The following is a 20,001-nucleotide window of genomic DNA, read 5'->3' on the forward strand; positions in this document are numbered from 1 at the left end:
TACCAAGAGCAGAGTGATAAGGCTGAGAGAGAAGGAGGGCAGGCGAGTCAGTTCAGGAATATCCCATCCATCTTCTTCCAAGGATTAAAATAAAATAAAATAAAATAAATGGCAGGAGGTGTGGGGCTACAACCCCGCAGGACTCTGAAAGGCCCTTCAGGGTCCTGTAGGTTTCTGAAAAAGGGCTGATAACTCTACAGCGCTGGGTGCAACAGCTCCCAAAAGAGCTGTAGCAGTTGTAGGCTGTATTTTATCCAGGTGCATCTAGTTACAGCAACCCCTGGAGGGCGTGGGAAGGAATGAGTGGAGAATCCCTGTACCTATACTGCTTCTAACCCCAAAAGACCAAGTCACCAGGCAAAGAGAAGGCGGCAGCGGTCCTGAGACGCGTACAAGACTGGCAATGAAGCGTTTTAGGGAATCAGACATAAACAATTTAGCGACAAGCTACGGACAAACACTTTTAACCAGTTTGGAAATAAAAAATAACAACAACTTGAAAGACAAATTGAAAAATTCTGCCTGGAAAAGGAGCACACAGCATGAGATCACAGGATTCAGCAGACTATAAAATAGGAAATGAGACTTACTCTTCTCCCCCTACAGCTACACAAAACCCTCCCACATAGATTACAGACAGGCTTGGCAATTGCCTTCCTCCTCCCGCCTCCCCCGTTATGGACAAGGCAGAGTTGGTAGAAGCCCAAATGCAGAGAGGATATTAGATACAGCGTCTTGCAAAGCCAAGTGTGAAATATTAACAACAGGAGGCAATGGGTTGTGTTTTTATGCAAGATCACAAATTTGGTGCTTAGAGAGCCTGAGATGTTCTTGCACACTGGAATCTCAAAGCGCTTGTTGAATGTTTCATTTAAAAAGCTATTGAAGCCTACTGGAAAATTTCTCTCAGTTCTGTTACTTGCTGTATCTTCTCTAACTTCGTTGGTTTTGTTCTTTTTCCTTCCTGCAACACTAAGAAATCACGCACGAATAAAAAGGTTGTTCCTTCCATTCATCTGGCCGGTTTTAAAACAACCCATACTGGTAACGCGGGCGCTCTGCAAGCCTGTATCTTCACGTGAAATTACCACAATTGTGCACGTTGCACCCGAATCCCCGGATGCATTTGTACACACAATTACCCCGTTTGCGCACGGGACTGCAATAACCGGGCAGGCAGAACGGCCGTGCAGCTGTTCAGCTGAACGGAGCGCCGCGCCTGCATCCGGCACCGGGCAGGTTTGGTTTTAGCAGGTGAAACAGGTCACGGGTATTCCCGCCCACAAAAAGAGCTCCTTTTTATCCAGCACAGCCAGCAGCGTGGCTGGCTGCCCCTACCCTACCTCAAACTTGCCTTTGGAGGAAACTGCCTCCAATTCAGCCTCTACAACAGATCCAGACCTTGTTTATCCCGCTGTCCTTGCTGCCCATTAACGCCAACTGTGACGGTTAGCTGTGTGATAAGGACGTTTATTCAACACTGGACACCAGGCTCCAGGAATAATGATCTCTGCCACTTTGGAGCGTAACTGACACCTGCTGTCACAATCTTGCATGAAAAAAAAAAAAAAAAAATTTCATGCTCCGAATATCCAACAAGCAGTCAAGGAGAAACATAAGGAGAGGGAGCCTAAGGGAAGATGCAAGGCTTCTTCCTCCTTTGCACCAGCCTCAGTAGTATAGGAGGAGCAAAGATGAAGGGAGGGGGAAAAAAAAAAAAGAAAAGAAAAACAGAAAACACTCACTTGACGCTGTGTTACCTGTATGGTTTTCATTTGGATGGCAGCTGAGGCTCTGCGAACTGAACATCATCTTCGGCAATTTCCTATCGACATCTCTGCCCATCTTTTTTTTTTCCCCAGGCTCAGATACCCGAGCTGATGATTAGGGCAACAGCAGCAACAAACTGCTCCTGGGCACTAGGAAACAACCAAAGGAAAGAGACTGCCCGAAAGGCAGATGGGACCACAATCCCCACCGGCACCATCACCAAGAAGTTTATAGACATTCATCGCGGAGTAAGCTAAAAATCAAACCCAACGTGGCAGGACAGAGGAGTTTCCCATTTCAAGGCTACGCAGTGAACTAACGTCTGTCCTCAGAGACTACAGAGAGCCAGAGTTAGGCAAGTCAGTACTGAAGTGCCATGACAGGCAAGAGGTATATTTTCAGCTAATAATCAAGCAGTCCCTCAACTGGAGGTGCTGGATGGCCTTAGAGTGCCACTTTGTCCTTGTTGGGCTGCAAAACAGCCGCAGTGCACCTGGCCAACATTAGCTGGAGATGTTACATTTATGATTTTATGGCTGATTTTTTCTTCCCCCTACCCTCTATCAATTGAGTTCACTGTCTGAACGATCACATCTGTTTATGTTCCACAGACACCTGCATATCTTGAGATGACAGCGACTCCCTGAATGCTGTAATCAGTTATTTCTCAACAGAGGAATTGCCAATTTGGTAAATAAAGCTCATTATAAAAGAACATGGAAATGTATTACAGTTGCCTAACAGAGAAAATTGTCCAGTGCCGCCAAATAATCAGCCCTGGCATCACAGTCCCCCCCAATTTAGGGCAGCTGAAATAATGACATGCAAATTACTCAGGCCCAGGCAATATTGGATGGGGGCAAGAGGAAAATGAGGAAGAGACAAAACAGGTACTTTTCTCTTCAGACCAACAATAATTTAAAATCTGGTCAGGGACAGACCTCGATGCCCCAGATTTCTGCGTGCAGAGTCAGAGGTTTTGCGGCTCTGTAGAACCTGGCTATCCCAAGCGGATCCAAACGCCGGCAATGGCAGCAGGAGCAGCAAACGCCCTCCCAGTACTGCTACAAACAGATCTGAGGGCACCAAGCGTCCTACTTTGCTTTGGAAAACTTGCCCTTGGGGACAGCAAGTTTGACCTGCACAGTGATAAAACGCCAGAATTTTTGCAAGATCTGAGACTGAACAGAGATGAGCCATGGGTAAGCAAATATCGCGTCTAAGGAGGAAGAGGGTTATGGCATCAGCTCTCCACAAGAAGGAAAAGCATTTTGTTGCTTTAATGAAGATGTAAAGCGCTAAGTTGCTGCCTAAAGGAAAAAGAGACGAAGCAGAATATAACACAGAAAACAATTCTCAGCCCCCCTCATCCATTTTCATAAACACTACATTAAACTCTGACATGACCTCCAAAAATCCATGTTCGCATTCTTCAGAAACTGTCAGATACAGTCAGAGAGGACACGAGCAGCAAACGCTGCCAGAGGAGAGGCTTTAGCCAGAGAAGGCGAATCAAGTTACCAAGCTAGACCTGCCGCCCTGGTTTGCTGACAGGTCTTTTGCGAACCTGACGCACCTACCTCTACGAAGGCGAAATGCCGGAGGCACGCAGCTCCCACTGTCCCGCCGCTCCGCAAGGAGAGGGATCAAAACCGAGCGCAAGGCTGAAAGGGATGGTGGTTTATGGCAGACAAAGCAAGATCTGCACACAAAAGCTGGTGCAAGGAAAGATAACTCGGGCTCTGCGTTCAGCAGGCGAAGGTTTTTTCAGTATGATTCACCAACACCGGTTCCCTTCAGCCAGGACTTCGCGCTCTTCCAAGTACTTTCAAACAAGCCAGAGTCAGTCAGCCCAGGACCAAAATGAACAAGTTTTGTGATTTATAAACTGTGACTTGAAATATTTCTATTCCTCACGCTTGTTTGGAGTTTTTGTTGGCATGGGCAGGAGGCAGAAAAACAGCAATTTACAAACTCATGGGACTGAAAGTATCTCACGGCACACAGTGACCATTAAACACTTTATTGTTTAGGAGGGAACCTTGGAAGGGAAGAAACGCGCCTGCTGGTGTAACCGATGGGGGCATGCTAGGAACAGTTAATCCTAACAAGCCAGTTAAGGTTACTTCCAAATACTTCAGAACCCTTTCTCCAGAGCAAATGGACAAAGATAACAGCTCTTGAAACTCAGATGTGGAGTGGTGAAACCAAAGCTAGCAACAGGGTGAACCAGGCTCGTGTTGGGCAAGCCTCCAAGCTACAAGCTGTGCTGGAAGCACCTGGGGTCAACAGGATTCTTTACATTGTAATACAATAAAAAAGGAAACGGTAGCGTCCCCCTCTCCCAGGACCTTCCTCCCAACTCCAGGAACATCCACTGAGACTGATACATGCAGGCAATTAGAAGAGGAATCATTTCGTTGTCTTGGACCGCGAAGGGCAGAAGGCACCAGTTTTGGTCAGTGTCTATCCAGAAGGATGCCAGGGCTTCCAAGGGCGTCTGTGGTCCCTGTCCTCTGCTCTTTGGAGGCTGATGTTTATCCAGAATTAACTAACAGCTCCTGGGGGAAAAAGGAGACAAAGGAAAAGGCAGCAAGTTAGTTATGCAGCTGTTGACATGGGACTGTTTCCTTCCGAAATGAAGCAGTAATGTTGGCAGGGTGAAAATCCCACAGAAAAATCATCAGGTTTCGCCTGCTGTAAAACACAAGACACTCAAGGGGACACAGGACTGTAGAAGCAAGACAGCAGGTCATGGTATCAAAGGCGAGACTGATTCTGGGAACAAGAATAGATGGTGAGTTGCAAATGATTACGGTTTATAAATCCTAGGGCCTGCAGCAGGAGAGAAAGGCCACGGTCTCAGGTAAACCTCAGAGCAGCTGGGTCGCAGGAGTAGGTGTAGCTCCACGCTAAGTCCCAGCCTCAGGAGGACACGGGAGCACTTTGATTAGGTGCCATCAAACACTCACACACCACTCGCTCATCCTGGAACACGATCAACATAAGAGTGAGCATTAGAGAGGGGAGGGGAGGAAAGAGAGGGACTCGGAGACTGCCCTAACTCCTGACACGTTTGACAGCCTTTATCCTATTAAGACCCAAACCCTCCTAAAATCGAAAGTAAAATCACAGCAGCTTTGTCCCCCACAGCAACCTCCTGTTTTCTAAGTGATACACCCTCAGATCATGCAGACATCTGCATATGAGCCATGGACTTCCAAGGGGTAGAAAAAAGAAAACCAGGACGCCTTTGACCTTTTTAGTATGGAGCCTGCTATGGTCTCTTCCTATTTTTATCTTATCACTCCTATAAAGTCAAAGAAATCAAACCAACAAGGCCACCACCTGGCACCAGTTATAACACCTCCCCCTCTGAGGACCTGGGGTATCGATGTTGGACCCTCCTTCAAAACCCAGGCAATCAGCTCTCGCGCATCAGCAACGGCACCTTCATACCAACGAACTGCTGGTGTAGCTACACTAACAGCAGACTCGCATAGGGTGATCCCATCAACACGCTATTTTTTTCTCATGCTCTGCAGTTCCATTTTGCAGAACAGACAGTATGTACCCACGTTTAGAGGACCCTGATAAAGCGAACTACAGAAAGCTAAGTGAACAGTTAGCTGCACGTGGTCTTGCCACCCGTTTTCACTAGGGCTGGATTTGAGCTTGGTTCTACTCATTAGACACAAGCCTTTCTTAGGAGAGAAGCTGTGCTTCCTCGAATGTGAATCAGAAAGGAGAACATCACAAAATAACGACGCTAGCACACTTGGCAATACCTGTCAGAAGATGAGGATGTCATTTGGGCTGCTTCTGCATAGCAGGCTGATATTCGCTGCCTAGCACCTGCACGGTCAGCATATTCCGTCTCCATTGACCATGCATCTCCAAAGACAGCCCCATCTCTAACAACAATGAGCTGGAAAAGCTTCAAAGGACTCAAGAATAAAGAGAAAATTGTTTGCCAAATTATTTAGACAAAGCTTATCCAGAAATCTGACAAATGAACCATCAATATTACTCGACTGACTCTAATTTCCCAGGTAATTTTTCTCATCATTAGTGACTTAAAGTTTTGTACAGAGCAATACATTTTAAAAACTCCAATAGCACTCACACAAATTGTAATGAGCGAAGCAGCAACAACTCGCAATCAATTTTGCAATAAAGTAATTTGCTGTATTCACACTGTAACACTTCAGTGAAGTGTCGAGGAATGCTACATTTTGTGAAAAAGCCACTGATGTGGCCACTCTGTGGTTAACCCTTACGGAAGACAGTAAAACCTTCTTCTTTAAAGTAATTTTAAAGAATACTATAGTTACAGAATTTCATGTTCAAAATCATAACTACATATTTTTATTCATTTCAGGGGAAAATGCAAACAGCCAGCATTTAACCTCAATCAATTCTTTCCAGCCTAAACTGCCCACATAGTGGGAACGCATCGAGCCGGAGGCTCACAAACATTCCTTGTGCAAAAACATCAGGTTCCGTCTCACTCTGGATGACTAAACTTTCTCAAAATCTTTTTGCACGGTGAGCTCTGGGCCCAGAACTGATGGGCTGCCAGGCAGCCCCGACCCCAACCTGCTGCTGCACAGCTGGCAGGACAAAGGGAACAAAGGGAGCAGGTAACGATACCGCCCATCGCTGCTCCCAACAGTGGCCTGATACAATTACGTCTAAGACCAGCCTGTGCTGGATGGAACAACTAACTAATGTCCCTTCCCTCCTCAGGGGCACGGAGTGCTCATAAAGGTTATAGCGTTGGCATTTCTTGGGAACTGAAGCTCCCCCAGTAGACAACAGCCTGCACACACAAGTGACTTTCCCAGCCGTTTCAGACTTTCCTGATCAGATGCCAACCCCGATCTTGCAGCATTTGCCATGCCGATGTAGACCACTAAATCCTGAACCCTCTAGTATTGCTAAGGTTCTCATGGTTCTTTCTTCACAAAGGAAGTGGAACCAGAGCACAGTCTCCGGCTGGCTATGGACCTGTGCTCCCCTGGATCTTCTGCAGAACGTGCTGTGCAGTGCAGGCACAATTAGCAGCTAACGATGCCGGAGGCCAGAGGTCTCCTCTGCCAGCTACTGCAGAGCGTCACACAGCCGCTCCACGCTGCACAGGGGAAGCTCTGCAGGCCTTGTGGTCTGTTAGCACATCATATAAGTCTACGCTTGTTGGAACATGCACATAATTGTTTTCACTGTTCCTAGGCCATCAGTTTACAAACCTGTGGCTAACTACTTAAAAGCACGGTTGCATCGATTTCATGCCTCGCATGCTGTGTAATAGCATGGAAGGACGCCATAGCTCTAAGACTAAACCCACTCTTTGCTAAGCCAACCATTTACACCAGCGCCTTAATTCCACCTACCACTGCAAACATGCCAATACAGGTTTGGCACCCCTTCATTTCCTTCCAACCTGGAATCCTCCCTGCAAGATGCTACCAGGTCCCTACAACACTTACCTTGAGCAGAAAGAGCCAGGAAAGGGAAGGAGAAGCCTTACCTCCCCTGCATGCCCTTAGCGTTGCATATGCAACTTGTCTGGTGCAACAAGTCCAGGCAGCTTGCAATCACAAGCTGTTCCCACGCGACAGGATACTCCCAATTCATCGAGTTGAGGCTCAGCCTGAAGAAGTTCGGTGCCTCGTCACAAAAATAACTGCCCCACAGTTGACATTAGCTGGTCTCTGCTGCAGTCTTAGCAGAACAACTCAGGAAACAAGTAGCCTTGGAAAGTGCACCGCACACTCGCTCTAATGAGAAGGGACGGTGCCCTTCTTGCACAACAAGGGTAGATTGTTTTTAATGCCACTGCAATGTCAGGTAGACGCCAGGTTCCAGTCTCGATGAGCTCCAGCACCTCTGCACATGAATGCTGTGTCCATACAAAGACAACTCCTCCCAGCTGTGGCTGCAGCACAAACAGGAATGCCAATCTGTTCAGTCCCAACGGCAAACCCAGCTGGAGGGCACGCAGCACTCTCTCTTCCCCGCCTCTCCTGGCAAGCAGGACCCTGAGCCACTAACCCATGCTCTTCTACCACCATGAGACCCCACTTGGGCACTAACAGCAGTCAAAATTGGCTGGCTGCTCAGCTGACACAGCCGCCACTTTGCAGCACCTGTGGGGAAGCCAGTAGCTTTCCAGTTCTGGTTCCAGTTGAGTGAGGAGAAAGGGTCAAGCTCTGCAAGTCAATTTGCTCCACACATCTCACCCCTGCTGAGAAGGGAGTCGCCCAACACGGTCCTTCTCCCGTAACAGACAGCTGAGGCCTTGGTACCAGCACCAGGGCAAGCAAGTGCACCGCGCTCTTGTCTTCCTCCTGTTCCTTCTTTGCCTGTCTGCATCCCAGCGTAGGAGCTCAGGGCTGCCTGGCGAGTCTGCAGCATCCTCTCCGCCTCCCGCAGTCACTGGCTAGTTCTGCGCCTCGGCTCTCAGCCTCGTCGGAGGCTCGGAGCCAGCAGAGGAATCTCCCTCCTTGAAAGCCCAGACCCTGAAGAACTTCCTCCCTCAGTGTTTGCCAGAGATGCTGTTTGCCAAGCCTCAGCTGTGCTAAGACATATTTATTTAACCAGCCTTTAGTCTCATGGGGTAAACCCTGCAAGTTTCCTCCAGTGAGTGCCTTACCTTCGTTCTAATATTCCTTTAAGCGGTCGCACCACGGCGCTCGCACATATGGGCCCTGGGTAGCTATGAAGAAATCAGAAAGCAGATCCCCACGATAAATGACTCGGTGCATTTGGAGTGTCAGTGACAAAGTAGAAATTAATCTCCATAGTTCCTAGTTCCTTGCCACGTGCAGGCAGCTCTCTCAAAACCAGAATACCTGTTGGCACACTGCGGACTTCAGTAACGTGACTGCACAACTTTTTAATCTCAGTCTGGAAAGAGGCACTAACGAAATAGGAAAATCCTGACCTGTCCTAAGATGGGTGTTCAAGGCCTTTCCACTGGGTAAGGCATTTGTTGCGGGGCTATTAGCACCCCAAAGTGCTGCAAGGGACATTTGAGTCACGTTGGTTTGATGTATGCTGTAGGTATTTTTTGGTTATGTGCAATTTGTTCTGATACATTCAGGGTATTGGCTATTTTGTGGAGCAGCTGTGCTGACTAATGGATCACAGCACTTGTATGCCATATAGTTATTGCACAGAAAAGCCTCTGTCTCTCTCATCCTTCAGGAGTCCAACAGTTGCTGTCCTTGGGTTTGGAATAAGAAGGGGCAGGAGTATGCCTGGCAGCAACAAAAAAATACTAATTCAAAAAGCTATGAAGAGAGTTTTGTTTTCCCTCTTCTCTGTGCTGGTGTTAATAGCTTTGCAAAGCAGAGAAGTTCACCCAATGACTTCTTGGCTGCTTCCCCAGATGGTGTCTTCAAAGCTGGCTTGACAGCAGAAAAGACGCCTTTCAAAAGACTCACCAGACACATTGTCAGAACACCCCAGAAAGTGCTTTCACGTGGAAGTCCCCTGGTCCACATACCCCACCACCAGAGTGCAGGAACAGAGACAGTTTTTCTGGTTTCCTCTCCCCCCTCCTCACTCTCCTTTGACTCACAAGAGCCCCACGCTGTTTGCTTTGCTCTGCCTTGACACCTCCCATTGCTCTGCATCACCCGAATATGAAGTTATTTACTAGCACAACTAATCTCGAGCTGTTCTAAGACTCACCTGTTTGTTCATGCATTATAACACTCATTTCCTCCAGACAATTGTTCTGATCATTGTTCTAACTCGCAGAGAGCTCCCGTCATTAGCCTTGCTTAACAGGAAATGTTTTGCCACTGACTGAGCAGCTCTGCAGTTACTAGACTGCACAAAAAATCATCCCGGCTGGGGGGCTGCATCTCCCCGCTGAGCTGGTAGCCCCAGCTGTCACAGTGGGGAACGCGCGCTCAGTGCTTTTGATTTTGGACGTGTGCTAGAAAATACCCGGGCCAGGAGGAACAAATACCGCTCTACAAAGGGCCGCTGCTGAAAGGATAGCTGTTAATTAATCGGCATACAAACTGAGGGCGGTTTTTGTTCAATCAATGTTAATTGCATTTAATCTCGTTCTCACCATTAAGAAAAGCCACCAGGCCAGGCTGATGTTGCGGGTGCCTGACATGCAGATTCCACCCACGTTTGGGAGGCAAGGCGGGAGGAGTAAAGTAATGGAAAGAAAGGAAATAACCCTTCCTCACCCCTTCTGCATCACTGCACAATTTCATCGGGTCTCTTCCATTATTTAAACAATTTTTGTTTTCCAATAACATTACAGAGGAGCTCAAAGGATGAAAATCAGACATGGAGCATTTCACTACTAGTTATTCTTGCTCTCCTGGGTACTAGCTTCGAGCTTTGCTAACCTGCACAGCCCTGGCTATTCTGCTTCCCTAAAGGACTGAAATAAGAAAATTGCTTATGTGAAGCGGTGCCTGCTTTTTAATCCCGGGCTGGTCCCAAGAGAGCTGCCAGTGCCCCTCAATATGACCTACAACTGCTGACTGCCACCTTCCACCAGCTCTGCCAAAGTCTTTCTCCTCACCTTGCTACTGACCACAACCCCACCGCGTACCAAAGGATGCTGAAGTCTGTCTTTCTCTAATGTCTTATAACAGAAAGTAGTATTTGCTGTTAAACAACCTCTGACCAAATTTGCCTCGTAAGTCAGTGCACGTTTGAAGCCTGAGCTTCCCAGGTAAACCACTAGTGCATCCGCCAGCGACTTGGCTCTGATCTGGGGACTGTGCCACTATCTGCCCAGCCACCTGCTTGGGAAACGGGAGCGATCCTGTCCCCTCTGCAGGAATCAGCCTGGGGGCAGGGGGGCAGCTCTTGCAGCACAGGAAGCCCAAGGTAGTGGATTTCGTGACTACCGGCTTATTGCTTCTGCAAGTGCCTTGCGTTTTTCCAAATCAGTATCAAGAACAATAATAATGGAGACTGGGCTCTGTCGGTGCCTTTCCCCTGTGGCAGCACACAACGCTTGCTCAAAGCCGATGCTGCCATTTGTCATAGATTTTCTTTATCCCTGGACAAGTGTTAGTCCCATTGCCTCTCACCGCATAAAGTGGACATATCACAAGTGCCGTGAAGGGCTGGCTGAGTTTTAAGTGGTCTGAAATGGCTCCACTAGACTTGGTCAAGATTGCTTTAAAATCATTTCCCATTAGGACTGTGACCCTCTCTCTTTACAGCCAGCATAATGACTCTACCTCAGGGGAAGATAATTACATCCCACTATCTATACACATCAGAAAGTATACACTACAAACACTACCGTGCCTTTCTGGAACAAGCAACAGAAGGCAATGCAGGAGGAAAAGGAGATAACACTGGATGCCCCTCCATCCCGCAACTGGAGTCACCCCGAGCGTTTTGCAAGCTGGTGGATTAGCCCCTGGGAGGGATAAAGGGATCCAGAAGGCACAGAGTGTTTCTAAAGCAGAATGACAACTTGTACAAATCCAGCTCTGGTTTTGTAAGGATTAAAGTGAACTTCACCCAACTGTGAATATCCGTTGCCAGAGCCAAAAGGAATGGAAAACCACTTAATGATGCAACAGCATTTCATTATTTCAAACCCTAAGCCCAATGCTTCCAAAAGTGAAGGAGAGGCAACAGTAATGTTATTGCCGGGGGACGTCGGCTGCAGGCGTTTAACTGCTAAACTGCCAAGCCGTGCCCTGAGCACAAGGTAATGAAACAGTACACACAAAGGCAACTCCTCCGTGCTCTCATTCGTGCTCTTGCTACCAGCCCCCAGAATAATCAGTGGGAAACGAAAAAAAATAATCCCAGAAGCTAAGAGACTTTGGATTAAGTTGTATAAATTACCTGTTACCTCCTAACACAAGGAAGGGAGAAATGCAATAAATACCTGCAAAGCCATTCCAGTATTTTGGATTAAATGGATTACAGAAATGGAAAGTACATGATGCAAGATGTTATAAAACAAGACGCCAGGAAAGTGCAGGAATTTGAATCAGGCTGGCAAATGATCCCTGCAGACTATTGAGGAAAATTAATAGAGAGAAGGGGTAGAGAAAGGATGCAGTAAGAACACTGACTGATGAACAGTGTTGTTAGGACATGTAAATTCAGGATGTCAGATTTCCACTTAAATCTACTTCAGTCCTGGAACAAAAATAGCAAATCCTACTGTTAAAAAGTCAGATACGCCGCGCCTCATTTCAGGATAGGTTTCCCCTGTGCATCCCTCAAGATTGAAGTTTGTGACTTTAATTATTCCTGGAACATTGTGTATATAGGGATTCAATGCAGGGATTACTAGCAGGATCCTTGTTATAAGTGCCACTTCTCAAACAAATTACACTTCACTGGATGTCAGCAACATACACAAGAAAACAAATTAGATAAAAGGCAGCAGGACGGAAAGATACAGATCTGGTGCAAGGAAATTTCACAAGGTCACCCAGCAAAATAAAGACACTTAGAATATAAACTCCTACAACGTTTCTAATTCCACAGCGCATTAAAGCCTCGCATGACCCAGGCACAATCTACCTCCTATACACCGGTGACTCCACACAAGCCCGAGACCAAGCCTATTGAGACATGATTTCTTGTGAAGAAATGCCACCAGGGCGGGGGTGGAGGAAAAGAGACAGAGATAGAAATAACCACCCCAGCTGTCCTCTGAACTCCTAGGGACCACCCCACCCCATCCCTTAATCCTGCCTGTTCACAGCCAAGCACAACTGGATGGGAGAAGCCAGCAGAGAGGACGTCATTTTGTTTGGAGGTAGCGATAGCAGCTCCTTGACCGTAGGGCTTCTTCACAAACTGATCCCAACTTTCCATATTCCATTTTGCGGTTCCGGATCTCATTCTAGAACAGATTATTAACCTGCACTAGTCCTAATGAGCACATCTTTAACTCCTGGAATTTTCATGAAGATGGAAGCACAGGGAAGTCCGGTCTTTGCATAGAGTGCAAAGAGCTGCTGAAAACACTTCTCAACCCCCCGGCTACGGCACTGTGCCTTTGAGATGGGACCTCAACCGTGGTTGTTAAATTCTCATCCTGGGGATTTCACCTGCCACTTGTGAGCGTCTCTAAACCCTGCGGCTTTCCCGTGGGCTACAGGAAGGCAAGCACTGCCCGCAGGCCGTGAGCCGCAGTCCTGGGCCCTCTTCTCGGACTCCTCCCAACTTCGCCCAGCAGCTGTAGATAAATCCCCATCTCAGTTTCCCTTTCTGTACACAAGAGTAATGCTACTTACCAACCACACAGAAGTACGATAATTATTCACCAGCAGAAGATGCTAAAGAAATGCAAAAAAACCCACACAGTTCTCAAGGGATCCATCCCCTTTGCACAATTTGCATTTAGGCTTCAGAGGATATCTAGTGCTTTATCTTGTCCCTTTCTGCCTTGCTTTAGCAGGCTCCTGCAGTGGATAAAGAGATTTCCTCTCCAGGCCAAGGTAGCACGTCCACATTTAAGGCATAGCTCACTCCTGTCTAGTCCAGCTTCACATACCAAACACAGAGGTAGGCAGAGAAACTTCTCCAGATATCCTTTTTCTATGCCTAATTCTATTTCTGTTCAGTGACACAGTGAAATTCCACGCAGAAGTATTATGAGCTTGACTGGCTTTATTTGTTTAACAGTTCACATTTTCATTAAGCTGTTGCTATTCGGCAGCCAGTAATTTTATTTGTGTGATAGGCGTATTCATCTCGCCCGTATGGGTGTAGATGTCGCTCTCCTTCTCTTCTGGCAGAAGAGGCAAAAATCAGCAATGATAGAGCCAAGAGAGGACTGGGAATTCTCATGTCTGTTTGCAGATGGATGCAGATGGAATATAGCTTCTACCTGGGTTTGCAAAGTCTCTCCCAAAGACTAGGGTCACAGTAAAGAGCCTAAAGGTAAATTTAAAAAAAAAACAACTCAGCAACTAAACCTGTCTTGGGAGACTACCTCCACTGCTCAGGTACAAAACCAGAAATTGGAATATTTTTGGAGCAGAATCGGCCCCTTTGACTCAACACTGCAACTCTTCTGCGCCAGAAACTTATTGCTGACTGAGCATTTACGAATTTGAGTATCAGATTTTAAAGAATTAATTGCACGTCTAACTCTTGCCAGGCTTTAAGTATCTTGAGATATCTGGTCCCAGGAGCTGCAAGATCTGATTAGATCACAAGGAAGAGAAGCCCGGTTGGTTGGCCCACACCAAGCCCCAATTAGACAATCCTCTACCAAGTTCAGGCAACCAGACAGAAAAATAACAGGCGTTTTGAAATGTTAATGACCTGAACTGAGACAGTCAAACGACTCAACCACACCTCTTAGATAGAGGTTCCAGAAGTCACCCAAGGAACTCTCTTTTACAACATGAAGGAGCAGAGGGAGTGCTCCCCCAGCGCTGGGGAGGGAACCCGCAAGTCCGGCTGTTCCTGCCGGGCACGGCACACTTTCCGCAGCAGAACGGAAAGGCTGCGGAGGGATCAGGAGGCCACGGAGACGTTCAGTCAGGCGATTACGTGCGGATGCCCAACCACAGGCACACCCAGGCAGTGACCTGCGTGAAGCTGCATGCTCAGCCCTGAACCAGGAGCCACCGTAGTCAGTCTCTCAGCAAGACAGGTTTGTTCCGAGCAACTGCCCACCGGCGCCCAGCAGAACCAATGCAATTAAGAGAACGGCAGATAAGATGCCCGACAACCTGAATCATCTGAGCAAACAAAGGGAGAATGGCGAACACCGGGAGATGCATCTTTATTTCCCAATCAATGTCTCCTCCTGCGTAAATTCCAAATCCTTCTTTCAAGATTAAAAACCTTTACCAAGTGAAAAACAAGTCAGCAGTTCTCTAGCTTCTTCCTGTCCCCTTCCCTCTTCGGTAGAACACCAGATGCTGGAACAAGCCACAAAAGCCTCCTAAATAATTATCTCCCAATCTCCTCCACTGCAAATTTATAGTCCTGCATCTGTGTCGGTACAGAGACCTGCCTCCATCTGTCTAAAACACATCCTTTACAGAGGGGACCTAAAGGTGGAATGTTTAATCAGAGCATTTGAAAACGTACGAAGAGACTGGAAAAGAAAGCAACAGTTTATAAGTGTGCTGTTCACTTGTCTTGTGGATTCTGCTCAAGTGGAGGGGGAGCTTTCTTTTTTTTTTTTTTAAATATGACAAATGATGCTGGTCCCATCTTGTAATTTCCCTCACTGTGCAGCATGTCTGTTCATGATAGATACCGGCACGGCTGCTTAGGTGTCCGTTTATCTGCTAGAAAAGTGTTGTCTGTTTGGAACCAACTCATCCTAAAACAGTAGCCCCAGAGGGGGAAGAGAGAAAAGGGAGGGGGGAAGGAGAGATGAGGGAGCTGTCGACTGGGAATACGTTCACGCTTCTGCTGCAAAGGTTCTGGCAAAAAGCAAGCATCATATTTAGTTTTAGCTACGTCCTCTCTTCCCTCCTCCTAGACCATTCTTTTCTAGCAACAGTCAACACCTCTTTACACCCTCTTCCCACAAAGACCTTACCACTAACATACGTTTCATTTCATACTTGCAACCTGTGGAAACAAAGCAAGCCCACAGCCTTCTTCCACAGGGCTGTGCCAGCGCGCAGGAGCTCTCAGGTCCCAACCTGAACAGTCTGCAGCTGAAGACAGGTAAAAATGAAAAGAAAAACAAACCACAAAGGATGGCAAAAGAGAGAGAAAGGACCAAAAAAAAAAAAAAAAAGCAATCAAAGGGTATTTATATTTTGGGTTTAAAGAGACTTTAAGCAGGAACTTGCCAATTTTCTGTAGCCAGGATTAGAACAGAACGAACTCAAGCGCTTTGTCCTTCTGCAGAGCCCTCTGAGCCGAATTTCACTCTCCACAAAATGGCCAATATAGAAAGAAGCTCATAAATCCCTGTGACGTCAGTAACTTCACATTACTCTTGGGGAAACAGAGGCAGGGACAGATTCATTAATCCAAGTAAATGAATCTGTGAAGCAGCCTGGGTTTCTGAATCCCCGTAATGTCCCCCACAAGAAGCAGCACCCAGGCCCCAGCAGTTTCTATGCCATGCTGCCTGGCACAAGCAAAGCAAAACACTTGAATGGATTGAGAATGTTTTTAGATAGGAAAAATATAGTCATTAACCACACCTGCCCTAGCCAGGTAAGCATGCATTCTTATGAAAACATGTTTTATTACTTTAAAATGCCTCCCACCATTTCACTCACTGCATCGTTAATACCAAAGACCAAGGTCACATCTGTAAGATGCTGCCTCAGAAACCTGCTGAATAGCAGAGAGCTGCAAAACCTGTCTGAACAGGTGGGTACCTATTCCAGCGGCTCGGCGCTGCCGGGGTCAGCCTGCTGGGCATACCCATGCCAGCAAGGTTAGGGCTGGCTTTCATACGGCAACATCACTCTGCAGCTTAGGCGCATCCTGAAAGGATGTTGCTACAGGCTGATACTCTGCCTCCGCTTTACCCAATACAACTGCCACGCGTGTGCAGAAGAAAGCTGGGTGCTTTAAAGCTGTTTAGATAGTTAGACGTTCACTAAGAGCTTTGTAAGACATTTATGTTAAGGAGCTATTAGAACCAGCAATGAATCAAAGACTTCACTTTCAAGATAAGGAACTGCCCCTTAAAAAAATTAGGGGTTTTTTTGGTGGAGTGGGGTTTCTTGTTTGTTTGCTTTGAAAATAATGAAATCCCACATGGAAGATGGTATCAGTCAGTTGAGGTTAAATTGTGTAAGGCAGTTGTCATTACTGTGACTTAAAACTGAGACTCGCATTCGGAAAGTTCAGTATTTATTGCCTCCCAGAATTTGAGTTCACAGAAAGACTGGCTGCTCCTGCAGGCGGAAGGCTCGTCCTACCATCTCTCATCCATGATCAGCCCACAGCCACATTCCCACACATGAATGGTCCCGAGTGGACTTGCTGACAGCCTCCAAAGCACCACCCCTGGATGATGCTCACCAACGCCAAGCGCGAGGCTCTAAATTACACAAACTGAGTCCAGCCCCACTGACGCCAGCCAGCCTTAGCTTTTCAACCAGCCTGGGAAGGAAACACAGGCGTGCAAGCACACATACACCCCCCCCGGCCCACCCAGCGCTGGGGGGACAGGCCAGCCACTCGATTTGCAGAGAGCTTTTCCATTTGTCCCACTCTACTTACTGCAGCGTTCGAGCAGACAGCCCGCTCCCCTTTCACATGCTCTGCGGTGGCCATTTCTCCAGAGCTGCCCATTATTTCCTTATCAAGCAGTAAAAACGTAGGATCACTAGAGACACCGCTCAGCCTTGCTGAGATTTCACTCTCTCAGCGGGTTGTAAATGCCCCTATAATGTTGGCTTTTTTAATCTTGTGTTATTATTACCCGCGGCTGCCATTCAGTCTGCAGAGAATAAAGCGCCAAGGCTTTCAGGACCCACACAATGGCTCTGTGCATTTGCCAGCGGTTGGACAAACAATACCTCTGTGTTTCAGCTTTATTGGAAACCTTTCTGTTGTGGGAGCCTGACTGCATGTGTCCCTCCGCTCGGGTGACGCAGAGGTGCGAGCGTGTGCCTACGAATTCGGCGGTGATTTCAGGAGCACGTGCCTCCGCGGCTGCCTACAGAAGCAAGATGAAAGCGTGCGGGCAGCTGCCTGCAAGCCCTGTGTGCTCCTGCGAGCCTATGGAGGGGCACAGATAACGGGATTGCAGAGCCAGTTGGTCTTCTCTATAGATCAACCAGGGAGCACGAAGCTGAACCGGGCCCCTCTGCGAATAATTACGTTCATCTCTGCGTAAACGGTGTTGCCAGCTCATGTGGAAGTCTGATGGTATATGACATAACTACGAAAATGTCAAAGCTCCACTTCCCCGAACCGTGTTCTTAGGTGAAATCTTGGCTTCCGCTTAAAACTAAAGAGCTTGAGATCCTTGCGTTTGCAAGGAAGGCTCGAAAAGTGGAACAACCGAAAAACTCCACAAATTAGAATGCAAACGAGGTTTGAAAAATCCAGGGCTCTTCTAATTTGGGGAGACTGATTGCTTTGGTCGGTTCGTTATTGCTTGCAGGGGACACTGCAGATGTGTGAACTCTTACAGAGCTGCAATAATTCTCTCACTCAAGAAAACGAGCCGCGCTGCACACTCTTCACATATTCAAAACCCAAGAGAGAAGTCAGAAACTCCCCAAAAACCACAAGGTTGACTTGTAAAGCTGTTTAGAAATGCACTGGGGTTATTTCACTTGGCTTCTGGTTTTAAGCACCTGAGTCACGTTCTCATACCACTGCTGTCTAGGCAGGAAGGCTAGATTATTTTATTGTATCTATTCCTTTCTTTTTTTTTTTTTTTTTATAAAAAAACAGAACTAAGATTCTCATGTACTTGTAAAACTTCAGAACAACTCCACAAAACTAGGGCAATAGAAAACATGCCAAATACTTCAAGGCTTGGCAACAGTGAGTGCCTGCCTGTCTCTCCGTGGCAGGAGGAATGTCTGTCTGTCTCAGCCAATGTTTCCGAGCAAGAATGTCTCATCCCGATAGCCCGTGCACATATAAAACACCTATGCTGTCAGCTCTCCAGGAAGAGACCTTGACATTTTGCAGAAAACCACATCCCCATCTCCCCCGAATATCAGCAGAAGGCAGAAAAACCTGGTAGATCTGAAAATGTAAGAATGAGGTGCTGCCTTCAGCAAGAATTAAAGTTAAAATGGAAAAGGCAGTGGTGAAACAAGCACAGAGCAGTCACTGCGCTCAGAGTACCAGGGAACCAACCTCCAGGTTTCCCAGACCCCTGTCTGCAGCTGGGCTGTCCCATTCACAGACTGGCAGGGGTTGGAAGGGACCTCTGGAGATCATCTCCTCCAACCCCCCACCAGAGCAGGGTCACCCAGAGCAGGCGGCACAGGAACGCGTCCAGGCGGGGTTGGAATGTCTCCAGAGACGGAGACTCCCCCACCTCTCTGGGCAGCCTGTGCCAGGGCTCTGCCACCCTCAGGGTAAAGAAGTTCCTCCTCATGTTTAGGTGGAACTTCCCATGGTCAAGTTTGTGCCCGTTACCCCTTGTCCTGTCCCTGGGCACCACTGAGAAGAGCCTGGCCCCATCCTCCTGGCACCCACCCTTTAAGTATTCATAAGCATTGATGAGATCCCCCCTCAGCCGTCTTTTTTCCAGACTGAAGAGACCCAAATCCCTCAGCCTTTCTTCACAAGAGAGGTGTTCCAGTCCCCTAATCACCTTTGTAGCCCTTCGCTGTCCCCTCTCCAGCAGTTCCCTGTCTCTCTTGAACCGGGGAGCCCAGAACCGGACACAGAACTGGACTCCCTCTCTTGGGAGCCAAGAGAAGAGATATCTCAAAGAGGAGGAAACTGAGACTTTGCTATCTTAAAAAGAATAAATAAAAGGTGAATGGTTTCAGCACATACCGTATTATCATTGCAATATTATGTACCTCATGTACCCGGAGAGATAAACTGCAACTCGCTCTCTGAGCTCTAACTTTATGGTAACCGGGCTGGCACGGGAAGACGAGCTCTGCTCTCTGCGGACAGAGTAACTGGATTGCAATGTTCTCTTCCCGAAAAGAGTAATGAGGTGCCCAGAGAGCCTGCAGAGGTGTCAGAGAAACAGATGCTGTTAGACCCTTCGCAGGCCAAAGACAGATTAAGAATAACACAATACCAGCATAACAGGACCTTATCGACAGCCTTGCAAGCGCTAAGAAGTGGAAGCTGAGCGAAGGCTGTGACACCTGTCTGCATCACAGCCCCGCTATTACCGCCTCCCGACTTCCCGCACAATCCGAGTGTCCAAACGGCTTTGAAGCAAGAAACAGCAAGACAGGCAGGTGAATCTGAACTGCGATCAGCTGTCTGAAGAGGCGGTAGGAATACCTTACATTTCAGTAACACTTTTCGTCCACAACATTTCCGAGACATCCATTCAACCTCAACACTCCAAACCACAGAAGTAATATCTGCCCGGGTAGAGATGGGCAAATAAACACAAGTTAAATGACTGTTCAAGGTCATCCAAGGACTACGAGAGAGAGAGACACACACACACACACGTCTAGCAAGTAGATTACTCTTCCCTTTTGAAAGGCAGACAGACACACACACGCACGCACAGGGGATTGAAACTGCTTAGCCAGGTGTGGAGCCTGCTGTGATCAACGCAGCTTCACCGAGCAGCAACTCTTCTCGCTGCTGTTTCGCTGGTGC

General features: G+C 47.5%; 1 protein-coding gene across 2 annotated transcripts in view; it reads right to left on the reverse strand.

Moving 5' to 3' along the window:
- Positions 1-3,777: 3,777 nt before the first annotated feature.
- The window catches only part of CHCHD6 (coiled-coil-helix-coiled-coil-helix domain containing 6), a 115,580-nt gene continuing 99,356 nt past the window's right edge, over positions 3,778-20,001 (reverse strand). For both annotated transcript variants that reach the window (XM_063348320.1, XM_063348319.1), the window contains one exon: positions 3,778-4,331. In XM_063348320.1, coding sequence (XP_063204390.1) covers positions 4,308-4,331 — 24 coding nt within the window. In that variant the 3' untranslated portion in view covers positions 3,778-4,307. The remainder of the gene's footprint in view (positions 4,332-20,001) is intronic.

The sequence above is a fragment of the Chroicocephalus ridibundus genome, chromosome 10 (genome assembly GCF_963924245.1).
Source record: "Chroicocephalus ridibundus chromosome 10, bChrRid1.1, whole genome shotgun sequence".
NCBI classification, from domain to species: Eukaryota; Metazoa; Chordata; class Aves; order Charadriiformes; family Laridae; genus Chroicocephalus; species Chroicocephalus ridibundus.